The 24,591-nt window shown below is 43.3% G+C and overlaps 1 protein-coding gene across 2 annotated transcripts; it reads right to left on the bottom strand.

Annotated features, from left to right (window-relative positions):
• Window positions 1-1,971: 1,971 nt before the first annotated feature.
• On the bottom strand, window positions 1,972-21,322 carry LOC106585058 (tissue-type plasminogen activator). Of its 2 annotated transcripts, none has more exons than XM_014170815.3 (15): window positions 21,178-21,322; window positions 10,542-10,627; window positions 10,072-10,114; window positions 9,427-9,561; window positions 8,585-8,695; window positions 7,347-7,521; window positions 7,070-7,161; window positions 6,698-6,875; window positions 5,951-6,036; window positions 5,572-5,637; window positions 5,170-5,371; window positions 4,920-5,056; window positions 4,158-4,298; window positions 3,583-3,731; window positions 1,972-3,245 (listed from the first exon to the last, which is right to left on the bottom strand). In XM_014170815.3, exons 2-15 carry the CDS (start codon window positions 10,602-10,604, stop codon window positions 3,078-3,080), a joined length of 1,746 nt encoding a protein of 581 aa, XP_014026290.2. In that variant the 5' UTR covers window positions 10,605-10,627; window positions 21,178-21,322; the 3' UTR covers window positions 1,972-3,077. The 2 variants fall into 2 exon arrangements, with proteins under 2 accessions (XP_014026290.2, XP_014026291.2); XM_014170816.3 differs by having other exon boundaries at window positions 10,542-10,624; window positions 21,178-21,302.
• Window positions 21,323-24,591: the final 3,269 nt, after the last annotated feature.

The raw sequence follows: 24,591 nt of genomic DNA on the forward strand, positions 1-24,591 counted from the left end.
GTGTTCTTGGGCACAGGGACTATGGTGGTCTGCTTCTAACATGTTGGTATAACAGACTCAGACAAGGAGAGGTTGAAAATGTCAGTGAAGACACTTGCCAGTTGGTCAGCGCATGCTCTGTGTTCACGTCCTGGTAATCCATCTGGCCATGCGGCCTTATGAAATTTGACCTGTTTAAAGGTCTTACTCACATCGGCTCCGGAGATAATGATCACACAGTCGTCCGGAACAGCTGATGCTCTCATGCATGTTTCAGTGTTACTTGCCTCGAAGCGAGCATAAAAGTTATTTAGCTCGTCTGGTAGGCTTGTGTCACTATGCAGCTCTCGGCTGTGCTTCCCTTTGTAGTCTGTAATAGTTTGCAAGCCCTGCCACATCTGACGAGCATCAGAGCCGGTGTAGTACGATTCGATCTTAGTCCTGTATTGACGCTTTTCCTGTTTGATGGTTCATCGGAGGGCATGGCGGGATTTCTTTTAAGCTTCCAGGTTAGAGTCCCGCCCCTTGAAAGCAGCAGCTCTACCCTTTAGCTCAGTGCGAATGTTGCCTGTAATCCATGGCTTCTGGTTGGGTAATCTACGTACAGTCACTGTGGGGACGTCATCCTCAATGCACTTATTGATAAAGCCAGTCACTGATGTGGTGTACTCCTCAATGCCATCGGAAGAATCTCGGAACATATTCCAATCTGTGCTAGCAAAACAGTCCTGTAGTTTAGCATCTGCTTCAGCTGACCACTTTTTTATAGACTGAGTCACAAACAAAAATAAAAGCAGGAAGCACCAGTAAGCAGGAATCAGGAGGATAGAATAATGGTCAGATTTGACAAATGGAGGACGAGGGAGAGTTTTGTACGCATCTCTGTGTGTGGAGTGAATCTGGTTGCACATTTAACATGCTGATAGAAATTAGGTAAAACTGATTTAAGTTTCCCTGCATTAAAATCCCCGGCCTCTTGGAGTGCCGTCCCTGGATGAGCGTTTTCCTGTTTGCTTTTGCGGTATACAGCTATTTGAGTGCGGTTTTAGTGCCAGTATCGGTCTGTGGTGGTATGTAGACAGCTACGAAAAATGCAGATGAAAACTCTCTAGGTAGATAGTGTGGTCTACAGCTTATCATGAGATACTCTACCTCAGGTGAGTAAAACCTCGAGACTTCCTTAGATATTGTACACCAGCTGTTGTTTACATCTATGCATAGGCCCCCGCCCCATGTCTTACCAGAGGCTGCTGTTCTATCCTGCCGATAGAGTGTATAACCCACAACTCGGTGAAACATAAGACATTACAGTTTTTAATGTCCCGTTGGTAGGATATACGTGCTTTCAGTTTGTCCCATTTATTTTCCAGCGATTGAACGTTAGCTAGCAGGACGGAAGGCAAAGGCAGATTAGCCACTCGTCACCTGATCCTCACAAGGCACCCTAATCTTTTTCCGCGAAATCTCAGTTTCCTTCTCCAGCGAATGACGGGGATGAGGGTCTGTTCGGGTGATTGAAGTATATCCTTCCCGTCCGACTCATTAAAGAAAAAGTATTTGTCCAATTCGAGGTGAGTAATCGCTGTTCTGATGTCCAGAAGCTCATAAGAGACGGTAGCAGCAACATTATGCACAAAACAAGTTACGAACAACGCGAAAAAACTAACAAAATAGCATGGTTGGTTAAGAGCTGATAAGACGGTAGCCATCCCCTCTGGCGCCATCATGAAGAGAAATAATGAAGAGAAATTATAGATAAAACGTATCAGTGCTCATCAGCCATTGGACATAAACATTACACAACAAGTTGGAAATCGTAAATTCAACAATGAGTGGTTTGGAAGGAATCAGTGTGTGCTGGCATGATGATACATTCATTAAAATGACTTCTGTGTGTATGTGCTGTTATGTCTAGGCCTCTAGGCTTCCTCTAGTCTATGGCACAGCTTTCCCCTGAAACAACAAGAGAAATTGAAGAGATCAACCATCAACTTCACTTAAATGTTTTTTTTATTTAAGAGATGGGTGTATGTCTTTCTTATGATAGCCCCAGAAATAAATGATAAACATAAACAACAATTCCAAAACACTACACATTGAACTATTAAAAAAACATAAACTATTACAGTAGAAAAAAGTGTAATATTAATAGACATAAATATTAACTTAATACACACAAGTAAAATCAAATAAAACATTACTGTCCTTGAGAGGGTGTATGTTTATGAGATAATACATAATATGAACACCCACTCAAACATAACCAAATACTATACTATGGGAGGGAAGTGGAGTCCAAGTGCTTTGCAAGCAAAGAGCTTTTGTTAGATACAGTACAAACACCCAGTCATTGCAAACACCTCCCAGTCCTTTTCAACATAAAACCAACATTAAAATACTGTACATGCTGATCGCTGGGCTCAACCCAACGCTTATGGAATGGAGACAGATAATGGTGGCTGTGTTCAGGCTCTGGCTTTATTCCAATTTGACAACTCAACCCCTTTGTTCATGCAGTTCAAGGATCAGTTTGGAATGCAGCCGCTGTCTTACATTGACTCTGATCCAGCAGATTGTCTTGTGGTTAATGTTATAGTGGGGTAGGGTAACATATGCACTGATGTAACATGGCAACATTCAGACAGCAAGCCACCAATGTAAAATTCACTCCAAATGAACTGAAAAATGTTAATTGGAGTGGCTATATACATTCCTATGGAACCTTGTGTGCAAAGTAAATGTCCAACATTCTGTGAGCTGCATATGGAGATATATAGTTCTGTGTAGAACAGGAATCAGCTGGAAGGCACTGAGCTGGACTGATTAACAGTATATTCACTTTGGAGATATAGTGTTCTTAGTTTTTTCTGACCTTACTGCATCCTACCTCTAAGCACAAGAGTTAAACAATGCTTACACAGAATGTACTGGAGTACTGGCGGTTCCATTTGTGCGTTAAGTGGTTGTCCGGTCCTTGGTTAAGGCATTCATTGCGATTGATGGACAGGAGTCTGATGAATTCTCTGATGATGGAGTCAGATGAATTCTCTCACAAGTGCTCTCCAGGTGGGTGTATGTGCATGTGTTTGTGTGTTTGTTTACTGGCTAGTTTCCTGTTTCTTGCTGCTGATCCAGTCAGTGTATTGTGTAACACGTGTGTACACCCCGGGTGTGTCTTTCTTCCCACAGCCATCTCCCCAGCTGATCAGCCCCATCAGAGTCATCCTCCCATCCTTTGGACAGACAAGTGGACCACCAGAGTCCCCCTGCAGAGGAGAGGAGGCGACGAGGGACATGGGTCAGTTGTGGTTCAGTCATGGTTCAGCAGTAGGCATACAGTTCCGTTTGAGAAAGATTAGCAGAAGTACTAACATCCAACATGACACATACTTCTTTCAACCATACCAGCTAACTAGCTATTTAAGTGCTGAGTGTTGCAGAGAGTGTTTGGGGCTTAGGGCTGCATACTACGTGCCAAATGGCACCCTATTCCCTACATATATAGTGCACTACTATGGACAAATGCACTATATAGGGAATAGGGTGCCATTTGGGATGCAGGCAGAGGGTGTTAGGAGAGGGAAGAAAAAGCGCCCTCCTCACCTTGCAGGCATCGTCCAGACCCCGGGTGTCCCCGGCACACAGCATGTTGGAGGTGACCACACGTCCAGATAAGACATTAGGGACACAGCGGTCCTGAGGCCACAACCTCACGTGACCCCTCTTCACCCGCTCAGAGTACATCGCATCAACTATGGAGAGAGGGGAGGGTATTAGATTCATTCCTCAATACACCTATAGCCTATAGAACATTGTTAGATCTCTAGACTACATAAAAAAGATAGCAAGGGTTATCGTCAGAAGATACTGTATTAAATGTACTCATGTATTCCCTTAGGTCAGTGTTTCTTAATCCTGTAAAGGTTTGTTTTTGCCCTAGCTAGCACTACACACCTGATTCCTCTTATCAACTCATCATCAACCATTTGATTAGAGGAATCAGGTGTGTAATGCTAGGGCAAAAATAAAAATATCCCCCCTTTTGGGACCAGGATTAAGAAACACCGCCTTAGGTATTTAAAAATGATGCTGTGTGATTTAGGCTACAGACAATAAACCATAGAACCAGTTTAAAAAAGAGATGAAGAATTCCAAGAAAAGGATGATGTCTGTCTTACACTCCTTCTCCTTGCCGTAGCCGGAGATCTCACACTCGGTCCAGTCGGGCATTACCAGGCCTGGGTCAGGCAGACAGGCGGGTAGGACCTCCGGTGAGTCCACAGCACACAGGCCAATATCACTCTTCAACTTCATCAAGACTGAGGGAGGAAGAGGATGAGGAGAGGGCACCGAGGAGGAGGAGGGCCGGGAGAGAATGAGTGATTGTGCTATACTATGGTTTTAATGGCTCTTCAAATATGCTACATAATCATGTCATAGCCATGTCATAACCATTAGTCATAAGCATTAAGGATTGACGTGTCAGTGCTTAAAGACCCAAATGCAGCCGTTTTTATATCAAATCATTTCTGGGTGACAATTAAGTACCTTATCGTAATAATTTTCCATTAAAATTGACAAAAAATGCTTTTTAGTAAAAAACTATTTCTCATGCGAGAATTTAGCTAGGACTGTCTGGGAGTGGTCTGAGTGGGGAGAGGAAAACTTAAAACTAGCTGTTATTGGCAGAGAGGTTTGGAACTCTCTTTGTTATTGGTCTATTAACCAATTTACCGCCTGGTGTTGTCACCAGGCAAGCCAAAACTCCCACCCATGCAAACAGGCTGATTAGAAGGTCCTATATAAATTGTATTTTCAACCAGCAACTAACAGGAAATGACATTGATACATTTTTTTCATCAGCTTTTGTACAATATGATACAAAACACAGGAAAACTTATTTTTGACTGCACTGGGCCTTTAACATTGCATTGGCTCACCAATGTCGTTGTCAAAGTTTGTCTTGTTGTATTTCTCGTGGCTCCAGTACTTCTCCACCTCAAAGATCTGCTCACTGCTGGAGGAGTTCTTACGAAACGTCCTACCTAGAACCACCTGCAGCCGCTCTGGTTTAAACCTGACGGAGACAGCAGATCACTGAGTTACACCCATGTGGGTGGGTGTGCACTGCGTGCGTGCATGCGTGTGTATGTGTGTGAATGCGTACATGAGTGTGTGTACTAGACATACCCGTCGTCGAAGCAGTGTGCAGCAGAGAGGACCCAGCAGGAGTCTATAAGGACCCCTCCACACAGGAAGAAGTGTGCTTTGTTTCTGGGCCGGTACACGTTTATGGCTGCCTGCCACGGCTGCTCTGTGATGTCACTCTTCCGGGCTCCTCCCAGGATACGGAAGGAGGGGAGATTGTTGTCAGCACGCTGGCCACAGCTACCTACCCACGGGGGACGGCCTTTCAATTAGATTTGGTTTTCTGTTTGTAGATAGAAAAACCTCAACATTCATGGGAAGGAGAGGTGAGGAGCCCAGGAGAGTGGGAGGTGTGGAGGAGGAATAGAAGGAGAGTGGGAGGTGTGGAGGAGGAGAAACGCTGTGTAGAGGTGAATTGGATGTGTTATTTTGTGGCTGTCCTACCTCTGTTGTTGTTGTTGTTGGTGGGAGCCCTGGGGCCTAGAGTAGTAATGGTGGTTGGTCTCCTCGCTAAAAAACAAACAACAGATACTGTTCAGTATGACATTAGATATCAAGTACTCATACAGTGTGACTACAGTTGCAAGTGTATTTAATTTAACCTCCTACACATTTCACTCACTACAATCCTGACAGACATTGACTCATTGTCTTCTTAGTTATCATGTGCATTACAGTAAGCTACTGTAGGTAATGATGATGATGGAAATACTTGGCAGAAGAGACAGTGGCCATTTGACCAGCACATGAGAGGACGATGATGCGTATTGTGGCCGATATTATTGGAATGTAGTCATGGTAACAAGGTAACGGGGATACTCACGGCATTTGGTGATATCGCAGAGTTCCCAGGTCAGCTTCATGTTCTTGTAGACGTGACACCAGGGGCCAAGATCACCGTCTGGGTTCCTGTATGAGAGCCAGAGGAGAGTCTATAAGTCAGTGTGTGTGTATATCAGTGGAGGCTGCTGAGGGGAGGACGGCACATAATACGGAGCAAATGGAATGGCATCAAACACATTATTTATTTTATTTTTCATTTCACCTTTATTTAACCAGGTAGGCTAGTTGAGAACAAGTTCTCATTTACAACTGCGACCTGGCCAAGATAAAGCACAGCAGTTCGACACATACAACAACACAGAGTTACACATGGAATAAACAAACATACAGTCAATAATACAGTAGAAAAAAGAAAACAAAAAGTCTATATACAGTGAGTGCAAATGAGGTAAGATAAGGGAGGTAAGGCAATAAATAGGCCATAGTGATGAAGTAATTACAATATAGCAATTAGACACTGGAATGGTAGATGTGCAGAAGATTAATGTGCAAGTAGAGATACTGGGGTGCAAAGGAGCAAGATAAATAAATACAGTATGGGGATGAGGTAGTTGGGCTGTTTACAGATGGGCTATGTACAGGTGCAGTGATCTGTGAGGATGGAAACCATCCACTCATTCTGCTCCAGCCATTACCATGAGCCCGTCCTCCCCAATTAAGGTGCCACCAACCTCCTGTGGTGTATATGTGCGTGAGAGAGAGAGTTTGTGTACGTTTATGATCCTACCTGCAGAAGTTGTGACTCCCCAGCCCCAGCTGTCTGGCGTCAGACCTCCATGCATTGTAGAACTTGCGGGTGATGAGGGGTGAGTCCCAGGGAAGACAGCTGGAGCCCCTCTTAGTGACGGCAGCCGTCCCCCTGTACGTCTGCCCTGAGCCCTGCACACACTCCACTGGCCTCTGGTCTGGAAAAACACACAGGGTGAGGCGCAGATGAACTCAGATTTAATTTACTCTGTGGACCAAATAACGTTAGTCAGTAAAGCAACCTGGGTGCCAATCTGTTTTTGATTTAGCCTACTTGTCATAGTTTGGCAAGACAACAATGTAACCAAATACCGGTATACTATAATGGTATCATAGTTAATCATGTTATTACCTGCTGAGCAGCTGGAGAGAGTACAGAACTCCCAGACTATTTGGTTTCCCTTGTAGACATAACACCATGGCTTAGTATCATTGTCTGGGTTCCTGAGAGAGAGAGAACAGGGGAGGGGGAAATTTATCTAGAAGGCTTGAGGGGGGGGGGGGGGGGGGGGGGGGGGGGTGTGTGTGTGTGTGTGTGTGTGTGTGTGTGTGTGTGTGTGTGTGTGTGTGTGTGTGTGTGTGTGTGTGTGTGTGTGTGTGTGTGTGTGTGTGTGTGTGTGTGTGTGTACCTGCAGAAGTTGTGGTTGCCCAGCCCCAGGCTGTTAGCCTCTGGTTTCTTAGCGGTGAACTTCTTTCCTCTGAGGGTGGTAGAGTTCCAGTTGATACACTCTGAGCCGATCCGACTGATACTCCACGTACCACGGTACCCTTTACCCTGGCCCACCACGCACTTCTCATTGGTGTCTGTGGAGAGAGACAGAAATTCATCTATACAATCCAGCCATCCAAACACATAGGTTATGTCCCAAATGGCACCCCATTTCCTTTATCGCGCACTACTTTTGACCAGGGCACTAAGGATTCTGGTCCAAAGTAGAGCACTATGTCGGGAATAGGGTGCCATTTTGGACACCGTCATTGGTATCTATGAGGAACCACATCATAACAACCATGTTGATCTGATAGTCTCTCTGTGTGTCTGTCTAGCTGTCGTCCTTCATGGCATCCTCCTGTCGTCCTGCGTCATGGTTACATGACTAAGGACTCATTCACACGTCTCTTCTGGGTTTTGGCTCCCTGATCTTATGGTATCCATGAAATGACACACGCATGAGTATTGATTAAACTCATTTAGAGAGTATACGGGTCTGGTTAGGCTCACACAGAGTCATATGTGGAGAGTTTGGCCGCTGTGGTTTCAACAAATGACCATTGGTGAATGATGACACTGATAGATTACATCACATGATATGACTCTGGGCTCACTCATTTGGGTGTGGGCTCACTCATTTGGGTGTGACCGCACTCATTAAACAGTCAACATGTTATTTGGAATTTACATGTTGAATGTTGAGTGGGTAGGGTGTCTACAACGGCCTCAAAACGGAATAAAACAAACTGATTTATGTCAGCAAACCACTGGGTTCCATGGAGTTTCTGATTTTTTTCCAGGCTGGCCCACAGACCACAACTCCATAATCGCTATGAGCCATTGTAGTAGGATTGCATTCTACCATTTCCTGCGTGTCTACTGGTCTAATGATGATGGTAACCAAGATTACTACTAGATAGTCCTAGATAAGACTCAATAGCAGTGCAGCAGGGCACAGCCAAATTAGCCCGGGGCTAAGGTTGTGTTATTCCACTTATAGTGGTGCTATATAGTGCTAAATGAATCTATATAAAGACTAAGGGATAGAATGGAAACTGGTCATATCCCCTTGTTCTTGTTTTTCAGTAGTATATGGGCCCAGAGGAGAAGTATTTATTGACAGTGTAGCGTGGTCTCTGATCGTGTTCTACTTACTGATCTCACACTGGGCTCCTGTGAAGCCTGGTGGACACTGGCACAGATAGTCAGAGGAGTAGACCGCCTCCTTACAGGTCCCCCCGTTGTAGCACCTTGACTGATAGCAGGCTACAGGGACGCAGGGAGGGAGATAGGGATGTAGAGAGCGACGGTTAGACACGTTGGATGTATTTCTCTTTTACACCTCTTCTCTTTCTCTAACAACAATAATGGCTGCAGCACAGACGAAGTGCCCACCTCTTATAACAAATGTCATGGACTCTTTAGCGTCACAAATTCTCATCATTTCCCTTTGTCAGAACAGCTTCAACCTCCAATTTCTCTGTTGACAGCGTACAACCTCACACAGGCGGAGAATATGGTTGTGATTTGTCTGTCATCAAGAGAGGGTGGTCACGCCTCACAGCGTTGTTCAGTGGGGGTGAAGGGACGTGTTTATGGGAGGGTTTGTGCCAAGAGTGTTAAAACATGGTGAAAGTCACAATGGGTGAGTGTTCTAATGACTCTCCATCCTAGACTGCACCTTCTCTCTCCACGACACCAACCACTCTCCATTGTGGAGGAAGTAAGGAAACAGAAGAGCAAGAGGTACTGTAAATAGAGAGTGGCGAGATGGGGGCAGACAGACAGAGGGAGGGAGGTGGGGGTTCTGTTGATCCAACAAAGACAAACAGTGGAAAAGGAAGACTGGAAAAGAGAACAAGACACATACACAGACAGAAATTACAGGCTGAACAGTGTAGTAACTCTGCCGCCCTAGACGGTGTGGGGGTTTGTGAGCGTGTGTGTGTTGGTCTGTATCTATATCTATGTGTAAGTGTATCTGTGTTTCCACTCACTGATGACGGGCACGTAGTGACAGCGCTCTCGTCCTTGTGATGCACAGCGGCAGTACTCCACACGCTGGCCCCTCCATCTCATCCATGTGTCCCCATAACCACGCACCGCAGCTGACTCGCCATCCACACAATGCGCTGAGACACACACACACACACACACACACACACACACACACACACACACACACACACACACACACACACACACACACACACACACACACACACACACACACACACACACACACACACACACACACACACACACACAGATAGACAGACAAACAGACACACACACAGACACACACAGAGACACACACACACACACACATACACACACACACACACACACACACGCACACACACACAGGGACAGAGACAAAGACAAAGACAAAGACACAAAAACAGAGAGACAGACATACACACAGAGAGACACACACATGAGTCATTTACTACAAGAGAGACAGTAAGATTCAAAGACAAGGTGTAAGTGACACACAAACAAATGATTGATTGTAGCTAACATGATAAGTGTGGAGAGAGGGACAGACGAGAGGGACAGACGAGAGAGACAGACGTGGGGTGTCAGAGGGTGAGGGTAGATTGACCCAGGTGTAGATGGCAGAGCGGGCGATCCAAGCTTACCTCTATAGTAGCGTGTCCCTCTCTTCGCGCGACGAAGCTCAATCTGCCACGGGAGAGGTAAGAGAAATGATCTCAAAGCTCCACAGTACTAACAAATACACGTCTGCATGGCAACAGTAGTGATGAACTTAACTGTCTGCATGGCAACAGTAGTGATGAAGTTAACTGTCTGCATGGCAACAGTAGTGATGAAGTTAACTCTCTGCATGGCAACAGTAGTGATGAAGTTAACTGTCTGCATGGCAACAGTAGTGATGAAGTTAACTGTCTGCATGGCAACAGTAGTGATGAAGTTAACTGTCTGCATGGTAACAGTAGTGATGAAGTTAACTCTAGATGCAGATCTATGGTAAGTTTAGCATTTTCCACCTGATGCATTTTGAGACGTTAAGCTGATCTTAGACCTGCACCAAAGGGCAACTTCTATATCTATCTGTAGCTGTGGTTTGTGCAGTGGGTGTGGTACCTACTTTGTCCGCTAGGGAGCAGCAGAGAGCTGACAGGAAGAGCAGCAGTCCCAATATTCTGGCCATGGTTGTGTCTTTGATCTTTTCTGCTGGAAAATAAATTAAAACATACATAAGTAAATGTTCTATTGAGCTATGTGAAAGAGACTATTGGTTGTTTCAGGACAAGTCAAGTCATTGGGTTCAAAACATATCCTAGTGAATAATAGGTCCAACTAGCCGGCTTCCACCCGGTTACGTAAGCCTGCACCTTAGAGGCTGCTGCCCTATATACACATGGAATGGAACACTAGTCACTTTAATAATGTTTAAATAATGTTTACATTCTGCTTTACTCATCTCATATGTATATACTGTATTCTATTCTACTGTATTTTAGTCAAAGCCACTCCCACATTGCTCGATCTAATATTTATATATTTCTTAATTCCATTCTTTTACTTTTAGATTAGTGTGTATTGTTGTGAATTGTTAGATATTGCTGCACTGTTGGAGCTAGGAACACAAGAATTTCACTACACCCACAATAACATCTGCTAAATATATGAATGCGACCAATAAAATGTGATTTGATGTCACCATTATAATACTCTGATGTGTGTAGAGGACGGATGGACTCTTCAATACTAAAACCCTTCCTCAAACCCTAACCCTGACCTTTCCTTTGAGTAAGAGAAAGAGAGAGGTGGAATGTTTTGGGGAATTGGAGGGCATTGCTGATGGCTCTTCCGCTGCTCTGTCGTTCGCTACATACTGAAGTCTGAGACTGACTTCATTGAAGTCGTTTGTGGTGATGAGGTGCACAAGGGGCGTTTACAAAACAAAGTAATCAACGATTGGATCGTCTCTAACCAATCAGAATATCAAAGCCAATGACATATTGTCCAACTCTGGCCCAACCTATCAATGAATTCAGTCTCAGACTTCAGTATGTAGCGAACGACAGAGCAGTATTTGTTTCTGGACCAATCAGGCGGCCCCGAATGTTTTCACATTTGGTGGCCGGTGGGGGAGTTACTCAGATCCAAACTCATTACGGAGAAAAAACTAAGGTCCGTGGGCGTGGCTTAGCATTTGTGTGTGTGTGTGTGTGTGCGTGTGCGTGTGTGTGTGTGTGTGTGTGTGTGTGTGGAAGTCATACTGATGCCAACTGCATGTACAGTATCAGAATCAACAGAGTGAGTCTGTGTTTACGTTGGAAAGAACTTCGATGATGACAGAAAATGAATCCTGTAGTTTGATACATGGGGTGGCAGGTAGCCTAGTGTTTAGAGAGTTGGTCCATTAACCGAAAGGTTGCTGGTTTGAATCCCAGAGCTGACAAGGTAAAAATATGTTGTTTTGCCCCTGAACAAGGCAGTTAACCCACTGTTCCCTGGTAGGCCGTCGTTGTAAATAAGAATTTGTTCTTAACTAACTTGCCTAGTTAAATAAAGGTTAAATAAAGAAAATGTTTCCTTTGTCCCTCTGCAGAACTTCTGTCCCTACCTCCTGCCCCCTGTCCTCGTCTCACCTCCCTACTCATAACCATTGTCCGCTGTGTTTACAAGATTGTGCTCCCTCTGGGATAAACAGGATCGAGACCCTCTTCACTCTTTCTCTCTCCCTCCAGTGAATGAGTGTCTAACAGAGTCCATAGCCCTTAATCCTAAGGAACAAAGCACAGTGTCAAACAACCTAAACACAGCCGTACAGGCAAGGGGAAGTCTAAAGAGCTGCGTATGAGTGTCTCTGAGTGTGTGAGCTCACAAAACATCGCCGAAGCCCTTTCCCAACATTCCACGCCAGGGCAGTATGGAAGCGGTTCCTAAAGAGACGAGCAGATGTAGGGCGGGTAGAATGACTCACGACAACACAGAGAGATGAGGGGGGAAATGACCGGCAACTTTACAGAGTCTGACTCCAAAAAGCCTTTTTGCACTGGCGACTAACCACACAACACACTTAGTTTAGTATTTTTTAAATGTGTGGTGATGGTGGAGGTGTGATGATCGTGCTATTTGGCTCTGGATAAGAGTGTCTGCTAATGGAATTTTACATTTAGGTCATTTCGTAGACGCTCTTATCCAGAGCGCCATACAGTAAGTGCATTCAACTAGGGAAGGTAAGACAACCACATATCACAGTCATTGAAATAAAATAAACATTGGAGTAAAATGTGAATGAATCTACTTCTCTCTGTAAACATACATTTCAGATTGGAGATGCACTGCGAAACCCTTTTAGGAACCATTGCCTCTCTGTCAACTGTGACTAACCATGACTCAACCTTAGAGAGAGAGGGGGGAAGACAGAAGAAAGACAAAGGTGAAAACCCTAGAAAGTTCAAGGAAGATGGAAAGAGTGAAAAGAGACTGAAGAAGACTCCGGCACTGTGGTCATTGGATGGGACCAAGTCCAACATATAAACTTCAGACGCACACACACACGCACCGCAGCCGGCTGGCGGTTGTCTGACTCATCATGTGTGTCTGACTGGGCTAATAGAGCTGTTGTTTTGATATAAATGAGGTCAAACTGCTACGCTGGCAAACACACACAGACACTGCTCAGGAATGTGAAGCTAATCAACTCACAAGACACAAAGACAAGATGTTCCTGGAAAAAAGACTCCCTGAGTCTTTCACTGGGATGACAGCAGGACTGTACTTGTGGAACTCACACACACACACTCACATACTGTACACAAACAGAGAAGGGTACATATCCCTTTCAAGCCAGGTGTTTCTCAGCTGGAGGAAACCCCCAGGTGTATTCAGGCTGTGTTTTCTATACCCTAGCTGAGCCTCTCTGGCAGAGCATGTGTTTTTTTCGCTGGGTTTAGTTTCCATCCCGGTTTCCTTGGTGCAGCTGTTCCGCTGTGTTCTGTTCTCTGTTTCCTACCGTCCCTCCCTCTAGTCTGTCAGACCAGGCCATATGTTTCCTGCTAACACTGAGCCTGTGTGTCCCATGTCACTCACTTTTATGTTTTATCTGTCACACACACATATACTCTTAGCAAAAAGGGTTCCAAAAGGGTTCTTTGGCTGTCCCCATAGGATAACCCTTTTTGGTTCCAGGTATAACCCTTTTTGGTTCCAGGGAAAACTCTTTTGGGTTCCATGTAGAACCCTCTGTAGAAAGGGTTTTACATGGAACCAAAAGCTTTCTACCTGTAGCCAAAAATAGTTATTCAAAGGGTTCTCTCATGGGGACAGCCGAGTAACCATTTTATTTTATCTATTTTTTTATTTAACCTTTATTTAACCAGGTAAGCTAGTTGAGAACAAGTTCTCATTTGCAATTGTGACCTGGCCAAGATAAAGCATAGCAATTCGACACATACAACAACACAGAGTTACACATGGAATAAACAAAACATACAGTCAATAATACAGTAGAACAAAAGAAAACAAAAAGTATATATACAGTGAGTGCAAAGGAGGTAAGTTATGGTAATAAATAGGCCATGGTGGCGAAGTAAGTACAATATAGCAATTAAACACTGGAATGGTAGATGTGCAGAAGATGAATGTGCAAGTAGAGATACTGGGGTGCAAAGGAGCAAAATAAATAAATACAGTATGGGGATGAGGTAGTTGGATAGATGGGCTGTTTACAGATGGGCTATGTACAGGTGCAGTGATCTGTGAGCTGCTCTGACAGCTGGTGCTTAAAGCTAGTGAGGGAGATATGAGTCTCCAGCTTCAGAGATTTTTGCAGTTCGTTCCAGTCATTGGCAGCAGAGAACTGGAAGGAAAGACGACCAAAGGAGGAATTGGCTTTGGGGGGTGACCAGTGAGATATACCTGCTGGAGCGCGTGCTACGAGTAGGTGCTGCTATGGTGACCAGTGAGCAGAGATAAGGCGGGGCTTTACCTAGCAGAGACTTGTAGATAACCTGAAGCCAGTGGGTTTGGCAACGAGTATGAAGCGAGGGCCAACCAACGAGAGCGTACAGGTCGCAATGGTGAGTAGTGTATGGGGCTTTGGTGACAAAACGGATGGCACTGTGATAGACTGCATCCAGTTTGTTATGTTTTAGATAGCACCTTTTTTCTAAGAGTGTAGTCCTCATGTCCAGACCCACACACACGCTTAGTGCCCGTCTTCTATCATTACCATGTGTCTATTACACACACGCACGCACGCACGCACGCACACACACACACACACACACACACGTGGGCACCCATCACAAAGCGAGGCTGCCTCAGACACCACAGGATTATCAATTGCTGTTTGATAATCCCACAATGCGGTGTGTCTGTGTAGGACTGGTTTGTGGCCTGGCAATGATTCTACTAAACTAGCTCTTACAAGATCCAACACACACACGAACCCACACTAAAACACAAACACACATATACAGTTGCACAGCCCTATTTTGTTGGTAGCATTTTACAAGATAAAAAGGGGAAAAAAATTGGCATTTGTTTTTCTCTCGCTTTTAGTTAATGAGAGTTTAACTCATTTCCTAGCACGGATTAGGAGGCAATTGTCTGTCCCACCTAGTTAGTTAGTGGTTTCTTCAGAAAAAGTTATGACCGTATATTCCCTTCAGACCCATGAGGGCCAGAGGAAACCTCTGCTCTCTTAGTAGATCAAGTCTGAGTGTTGATGTGAATGAGAGACTGTTGAAGCCTGCTGTTGGAGTTTAGTCAGATACAGACTATCAACAGCATCGGCCTCATACCAGAACACTAGGCTAATATTCAGACACACAAACTAATCAAACTCCCCCACAACAACCACATCACTATGCGGGTAACTCCCTAGCTTACTTTCCTGTCAGTGTTAAGTCATGCAGCAGACTTGGCGAAAAATAGTGATTCTGATTCTGATGACGCTAACAGAATTGTCTCGAAGTGCTGAGCACAGCTCCTACTCCACCTGTCAGTCTGAGTGACGAGTCTACCTAGCCGACCTGTACAGTAAGGATGGGTGACGTGCTGACCAGTGACCACAGGAATGCTTCAGCAGGTAGAGATTCAGACAGCGGCCATTTCACCTCTCAAGGGATATAAGGAAGTAAGGCTTAGGTGTTAGGGTCAGGGGTCGGTGTTTTACTTAACTCAGCACCGCAGTACACAGTACTCTAGTCAAACATCAGGACGATCATCAAACTGAATAAGGATGTTTTGAAATACTGATCTACAGCTGCTAGAGCGAGGATAAGAACTAGAGGAAACAACTTTAAAGTGTGCAGTTAAACAATACTACTGATGTTGCTGATGGTAAAATATTATTTTCCCATACCAATAAATCTTAATGAATTGATTTGAAAAGAAAATAGTTGTAGACAAGAGGGAGCTGTGTGTGTATGTTATGGTGTATGGGACTGTGCATATATATGTGCCATGATGGCATGCCCTTAACACAGTTATAACAGAGTTTACTCTGCACTGAGGGAAACCAGGCAGCCATAGGAGTGATCTGAGTAGCATCACATTGAACCAGAGTGAACTAGAATAATACGCACCTGTGGTTTGGTTCTAGCTAATTATCTTCCTTTCCTTCTCTTCCTAGGTTTGGTTCCAATACTCTAAAATAGTCTTATTTTCCATGTCTGTAACGTGGTGCGCTGAGAGTCAGGAAGCAAGTTCAGGGAGTGAGTGTTTTAATAAATAAACGTAACATAATACAAAACAAGAAAACACAAACAACGCACAGACATGACACTGGAACAGAAACTATAACGCCTGGGGAAGGAACCAAAGGGAGTGACATATATAGGGAAGGTAATCAGGGAGGTGATGGAGTCCAGCGGAGTCTGATGACGCGCAGGTGCACATAACGATGGTGACAGGTGTGCGCCATAACGAGCAGCCTGGTGACCTAGAGGCCAGAGAGGGTGCACACGCGACAATGTCTCGTCATTACTTTTTGTGGACGAGACACTGGATAGGTTATGCCCACACTATCATAAGGACTATACTAAGTTATTAACTGCGTCATAATAATGATATAACACATGTCATGAAAGCTGATGTCTGCCTTTGACAACTGACTTAACACTGTGATGACACTATGTGTTACTTAGGTATGGTAAGCTACTTGGCTGGAGCTATGCCTGCTATATCGGGGTCTTTATCTAAACCCCTCTAAAGGGGGTCTGGTGTGGGGGTCTACTACAGAGGGGCCATTGTGGTCTTTCATGCCCACTCTACACATGGTCTGTATGCCAAATGGCACCCTATTCCCTATTTAGTGCACTACTAGGGCTCTGGACAAAAGTAGTGCACTAAATAGGAAATAGGGTACAATTTGGGATGTAGCCACGGTATAACACTTGCTCTGTTCATCAGAGAGACGGTGAACGTAGCCACAGAAAAACATTCCGGTTTAGAGAGAGGGAAGGGGGAGAAGAGGGAGAGAACAAAGATGAGAAGAAAAAGTAGAGATTCAGGCGAAAGAGAAAGGAGCAACATAAGAGAAAACAGGGTAGAGAGAATGAGGGAAAAGTGACAAAGTAACAGAATACAAAGAGGAGAAAGAGGGGAAAGAAAACCCCTGAAGTCAGCAGAGTAGTAAATGAGTCGACCGCAGCTAGCTGTATGGAGAGAATAGTTGAGTCATCAACCGTAGGCTGCGGAGAGAAAGGGTAGAGGAAATAGGGAGGAAGGGATGGACCAATGGATGGATAGATAGAGAGATTATACATAAAGAGCAATCAGATCACATTTTAAAATTAGACATATCGAATAGAGCACCCACTGTCTAACAAATGAAACCCACTAAACGTATCACTCTATGACCAGACAGACTGGCCGACCAGTGACCACAGAAGGCCAGTCACTCATGACCTGTGAATCAGACAGAGCACTGAGTGGACCCCTGGCCTGAACCACCAGCCAACCCAGCCGCCACACAATTCCTGGTGACGCAACACACTACAATACTCACTAACAGACTACAATACTCATTCAGAGCAAAGAATGCACTAAATGCACTGATCCGTAAGCAATGATCTGGGATCAACTTGTTACTAAGCAACATAGTTGAGTTTGGACTACTATGCAGCCCCTTAATCGTCAGCCGGTTCCTGGAAGGGACCCTGACCTGATGGCGGTGCATGTGAACCACCTCATGTTTGTCTCGTTCATTCACAGTGTATCCGAGGACACTAAGAGTGTGCTGTAGTACTGAGAGATGCTGTCCAGAGGATTTCCCAAGTTAAGAGAGCTGCTTAAAGCCTACAACTATATACACAGCTAGTCAGACACAAGGTGGAACCAACACACGCACACATAAAATTGAAGTCGGAAGTTTACATACACTTAGGTTGGAGTCATTCAAATTTGTTTTTCAATCTCTCCACACATTTCTTGCTAACAAACTATAGTTTTGGCAAGTTGGTTAGGACATCTACTTTGTGCATGACACAAGTAATTTTTCCAACAATTGTTTACAGACAGACTATTTCACTTATAAGTCACTGTATCACAATTCCAGTGGGTCAGAAGTTTACATACACTAAGTTGACAGTGCCTTTAAACAGCTTGGAAAATTCCAGAAAATTATGTCATGGCTTTAGAAGCTTCTAATTCACATCATTTGAGTCAATTGGAGGTGTACCTGTGGATGTATTTCAAGGCCTACCTTCAAACTCAGTGCCTCTTTGCTTGACATTATGGGAAAAACAGCCAAGACCTCAGAAAAAAAACTGTAGACCTCCACAAGTCTGGTTCATCCTTGGGAGCAATTTCCAAATGCCTGAAAGTACCACGTTCATCCGTACAAACAATAGTATGCAAGTATAAACACCATGGGACCACGCAGCCATCATACTGGGGTGGCCTAGTGGTTAGAGCGTTGGACTAGTAACCGAAAGGTTGCAGATTCGAATCCACGAGCAGACAAGGTACAAATCTGTCTTTCTGCCCCTGAACAAGGCAGTTAACCCACTGTTCTTTGGCTGTCATTGAAAATAAGAATTTGTTCTTAACTGACTTGCCTAGATAAAAAAAGGTTAAATAAATAAATACCGCTCAGGAAGGAGATGTGTTCTGTCAGAACAACAGCAAAGGACCTTGTGAAGATGCTGGAGGAAACGGGTACAAAAGTATCTATATCCACAGTAAAACAAGTCTTATATCAACATAACCTGAAAAGCCGCTCAGCAAGGAAGAAGGCAACTGCTTCAAAACCGCCATAAAAAAGCCTACGGTTTGCAACCACACATGGGGACAAAGATCGTACTTTTGGAGAAATGTCCTCTGGTCTGTTGAAACAAAAATAGAACTGTTTGGCCATAATGACCATCATTATGTTTGGAGGAAAAGGGGGGATGCTTGCAAGCCGAAGAACACCATCCCAACCGTGAAGCACGGGGGGTGCTTTGCTGCAGGAGGGACTGGTGCACTTCACAAAATAGATGGCATCATGAGGTAGGAAAAGTATGTGGATATATTGAAGCAACATCTCAAGACATCAGTCAGGAAGTTAAAGCGTGGTCGCAAATGGGTCTTCCAAATGGACAATGACCCCAAGCATACTTCCAAAGTTGTGGCAAAATGGTTTAAGGACAACAAAGTCAAGGTATTGGAGTGGCCATCACAAAGCCCTGACCTCAATCCTATAGAAAAATTGTGGGCAGAACTGAAAAAGCATGTGTGAGCAAGGAGGCATACAAACCTGACTCAATTACACCAGCTCTGTCAGGAGGAATGGGCCAAAATGCACCCAACGTATTGTGGGAAGCTTGTAGAAGGCTACTCGAAACGTTTGACCCAAGTTAAACAATTTAAAGACAATGCTACCAAATAATAATCGAGTGTATGTAAACTTCTGACCCACTGGGAATGTGATGAAAGAAATAAAAGCTGAAATAAATCATTCTCTCTTCTATTATTCTGACATTTCACAGTCTTAAAATAAAGTGGTGATCCTAACTGACCTAAGACAGGCAATTTTTAATTGGATTAAATGTCAGGAATTGTGAAAAACTGAGTTTAAATGTATTTGGCTAAGGTGTATGTAAACTTCCGACGTCAACTGTACACACACAGCTACCTCCAGGGAACCACATTCCAAGAAACATTTTCTCAGTGTAATCTCTGTCCTGTTATCTGAAATAACACTGATTCACAACTGCTTCACTTGTTACAACTATTTGCAACAAGAAGTTTTAGAATGACCTCATTTTAGAGCTGTTGATTACTGAGAGAACTGATGGATGATGAAATGAGAGCGGGATAGTGAGATTGAACACTGGAGAGAGAGGTGGGAGAGAGATGACGGTATGAAACAGAATGTGAGGGGAGTATTAGGTTGAGAGAGAGGGATAGAGAGCGAAGAATGGAGAGAGAGGTGGAGGGATGGCGAGAGAGGTGGAGGGATGAGCGAGAACAATGACATTAGTGAAAGAATACATGAGTATCAGGTGGAGAAAGGGATAAAGAGAGATGAATGGAGAGAGAGAGGTGGAGGGACGGAGAAAGAGAGATGAGTTTGGGTGTGAAAGATTTGTGATAGAAGGGGAGAGGAATGTGGGAGAGAGAGATGTGGCAGGGAATGGTCAGCAGTAGTTGTTTTGAGCAGTGAGAAAGCACTAATAGGTGAATTCCTTTTGACTGACTAACTCTGTCACTCCCAACATAGCCTACATGTGCCAAGGTGCGGAGACATCCACCATCAGGTGACAAGAATGGCATAGACCTGAAATACATGAGAGCTATATACTGTGTAAGTAATGGAGCATAACTAGCCTAGAGTGTAAATATCCGCTTGCCATTTACACCCTTAACTGATCCAAATTCCCATAGGACCAGACCTGGGTTCAAATACTATTTCAAATATCTCAATTACTTTTACATACATTTCGAATGAAGTATTCAGATATTTTTTCTTTGAAAAGACAAATAGTTGAATATCGGAATGTATTTGGAAATACACCTGTAAAGTATTTGAAAATACTCAAATACACTGACTAAATTACATTCCCATGCATGTAACCCAGGTATTTGAAAATGTTATTTGAAAATACTTTCTTTACAAATAACCATTCAAATACTAAAATAAAAGTATTTGTTTTGGACTGATTATTTTAAAATACTGAAATACACAGATTTTTTTTTATTTTAAATACCTCAAATACATACGTATTGGAACCCAGGTCTCCATAGGACATACAGTAGTTTATAAACCAAATCTAGATGTAATTGAATTGGTCCATATTCCTGATAAATAAATTAAGGGAAACACTAAAGTATAGATTCAACTATGTAATCTCATCTATAGATAAGATAAATAAAAACATTTCTAAGCATCAAAACTACAACCTGTGAGAAACTGCTATAATGAGTTAATTATAATTAGCCTACATATGCATTCAAATTAAAACTATGTACAAAGGCAAAGCATGGAAAAACTCGATTAAAAAAACATGAAATTAAAACGTTAAATGTTAATTGAAATTTGATTTGACATTCCATTTGAGTACAGTAACGTTATTACTGAAATCCTTTGGCATTCCATTAGAAGTCAACTGTTATTTAGCGGACTAAATCCACTCCATGGTGAAGGAAGTATGCTTGCTATACATAAATAATCAGCAAAATGTTGTAGTCTAATGCAATCACTTCTACAAAAGCCTAAACACCAACTGAAATCTGGAAAACAGAAGGCAACGTGGTTGTATTGACATCCATATCCTTACCTTGTCCTTGTGTATGGTATGTTCTTAGTCCTCAATATCCCTCTTGTGACAATTGGGTTCGGGGGTCCAGAGCGGGTTGACGATGAGGTGTGATCGCTGCTCTGCTTCTCTCGGTTTTTATCCGAGCCTCTTGTTTTATTGCGGAAGAGGGAGGGTTCTTTGGAAATGATCGAGCCCAGAGAGGCAGGCTTGCCCGATGATGATGCGGTTTGGGCGGGTATCTGGGTTGGCTCCGGATTAGAGCATATAAACAACTGATAACGGATAGCGTATAATAGCCAGAGTATGAGGTCAGCGTCAATGAGGTAATCAGTATTCACAACGTGAGTTATTGCCACTCGATATGTTGAGTCACTTCTGTTGAAAACGTAGATTTTTCTATTGTTACTATACATGATTTGACTATTTCCAGAGGCATTGGTCTGTCTGTCTGTCTGTCTGTGTGTGTGTGTGTGTGTGTGTGTGTGTGTGTGTAGCTGGTTGGCATTCGCCTCCCCATGGCTCCTGGCCAGAGTTAAGGCTGTAGGTGACAGGGTGGGTTCAGTTCCAATGTAAATCCAGTTAGTGGTGAATCTGGCACCAGGGCTCTGACCCCATTGTGGTTCTCTGACATCCCACAATCCCCTGTCTTGACCCATCCCATCCTCAGGAAGTCTGTCAATCACCCAGTCACCAGGGCCCTTTTTTTTTTTATTTTAAATACATTGAAATAGAATAAGTAGAACGGACAACTCATTGACTTGAATGGGGATCCCTGTTCTATTCATTCTATTTCCATGCCATTTAACCCTATCCGATACCCGAAATCCAGATAGATAACATTTGAAAAACTTGGTCCTGAATAGCAACTCATTCAATAGAAATTGAACAACAGAAATTCTAATTCTACAGCTTCTTCATTGCAACTCCACTTTAGGGGCTGCTACAAAGACTTCAAAACATTGTCCTTGTGTGCTGTTATGGGGAATATGGCTGAAGTTGTTTAACTTTTATTCAACTGGGAGAGGAAATTATTTTTATGGACTAATTTAGTGGTTGGGGAAGTTAATTGAACATGTCGTTGTCAACTCCATCTCTGTTAGATTAGTGTGGCGTCACCAGGGTTTGATGAGGAAACACACGCATACATTTGCAGTACACACACACATACACACACTTACAGTACACACACGTTTGTCACTGATTGTGTCACGTTACGGTTGTGCTCGTACTACTTGATGAATAAGGATGCAATTATAACCAAGTCATGTCAACAAAATAATTATCTGTAATTAATGCAATGAAACAGTTTTGACCCCCTTTTGGAGGCATGTAGCGCACGCAACGCAACATGAATCTAGGGTTTGGTGCACAATTTTGTACTAAGCTTAGTGAAGGTATTAGGCCAACAACTCAGGTTTTTGTTAGTTTAAGGCATGCACATTTGGAACTATATCAAGTTACAGCTATACATACACTTTTACCTCTACTACGATGTATAGTTTTGTGTATAGCAGAGTTAACTTAGGCCAAAGGCAACTGTACTGTAATTATGACATTACTAGGCCTTTTTACAAAACCCCATATTAAGCCAACAGGACCAGGAAACAACACCATTTTTAGTAAATGTAAACAGGAAATAGTTTCTCTAAACATAGGCCACTCAGTTAGAGGCTCTATGCACATACAAAGCACACGTCACAAGTGTAAAAACTTTTGTCTACGTCATATGCGTGGAGTATTTGTACATAAATAAAAGCATATGTACAGAATGGGTATGAACCACAGTGAGGGTGCAAATCAGCCAGATGTGGGAAGGATGTGTCATGTTGTTGTTGATCTGAAATGTGATGACATTTTCATTACAAACAAGTAGAATTCTTTTTGATGACACTATTCTGGAAAACCTGAGCTTTTGAGTGCAAAGAATCTGTTGCCACAGTCATTGCATTATTGTCTTACATCAGGTGGCGGACACTTCTATGTGACACTCATCCCCCTCAACTGACAAATCATTGTGCTATCTGACTTAAGGCAATGTCATTGCATAGCATTGTGAACATGATACCACTAGGTTTTTACCAGGATTACTTACACTCTTAGAAAAAAAGGTGCAATCTAGAACCTAAAAGTATTTTTCGGCTGTCCCATAGGATAATCCTTTGAAGAAGCCTTTCTGGTTCCAGGTAGAACGCTTTTTGTCAACCTGGACTAAGGGGTAGACGTAGCATAGTAAATGTAAATCCGGGGACTCCAATTAGTATGACATGTTACGTTTCGTACGGTATGTATTCTTTATTTTTTTTATTTTTTATTATTTCACCTTTATTTAACCAGGTAGGCTAGTTAAGAACAAGTTCTCATTTACAACTGCGATCTGGCCAAGATAAAGCAAAGCAGTGCGACACAAACAACAACACAGAGTTACACATGGAATAAACAAACATACAGTCAATAACACAATAGAAAAAAAGTCTATATACAGTGTGTGCAAATGAGGTAAGCTAAGGGAGGTAAGGCAATAAATAGGCCATAGTGGCGAAATAATTACAATTTAGCAATTAAACACTGGAATGATAGATATGCCGAAGATGAATGTGCAAGTAGAGATACTGGGGTGCAAAGGAGCAACAACAACAAAAAACAGTATGGGGATGAGGTCGTTGGATTGGCTATTTACAGATGGGCTATGTACAGGTGCAGTGATTTGTGAGCTGCTCAGACAGCTGGTGCTAATAAGTTAGTGAGGGAGATATGAGTCTCCAGTGTCAGTGATTTTTGCAATTCGTTCCAGTCATTGGCAGCAGAGAACTGGAAGGCAAGGCGGCCAAATGAGGAATTGGCTTTGGGGGTGACCAATGAAATATACCTGCTGGAGCGCGTGCTACAGGTGGGTGCTGCTATGGTGACCAGTGTATATGGTGCGAGGGCCAGCCAACGAGAGCATACAGGTTGCAGTGGTGGGTAGTATATGGGGCTTTGGTGACAAAACGGATGGCACTGTGATAGACTGCATCCAATTTTCTGAGTAGAGTTGATCCAATATGTGGGTGTCCATCAATGGTATGATATGTTACGAATGACAATTTGTATGATATGTTACGAATTCCAATTTATTTTGGCTAATGTTAGATAGGCGACTAACGTTTCAATTAGCTAGGTGGATAATGTTAGCTAGGCCAGGGGTTAGGCTTAGGGGTTAAAGGGATACTTTGGGATTTGGTAATTTTGGGTAATTTACTCCTTACCCAGAGTCAGACAAACTCATGGATACCATTTTTATGTCTCTGCAGTTTGAAGGAAGTTGAAAGTAGCATATCGTTAGCTTAGGGAAATTGCTGAAAGTCAATTTGTACTGTATGTACTAGCCAGCTCCTCTCAAAAGCAGAGAAATAGACATTCTAACAAATCCAAAGCTGTGTGGCTCACACTTTG

This window comes from Salmo salar, chromosome 24 (genome assembly GCF_965601325.2).
Source record: "Salmo salar chromosome 24, fSalSal1, whole genome shotgun sequence".
NCBI lineage: Eukaryota > Metazoa > Chordata > Actinopteri > Salmoniformes > Salmonidae > Salmo > Salmo salar.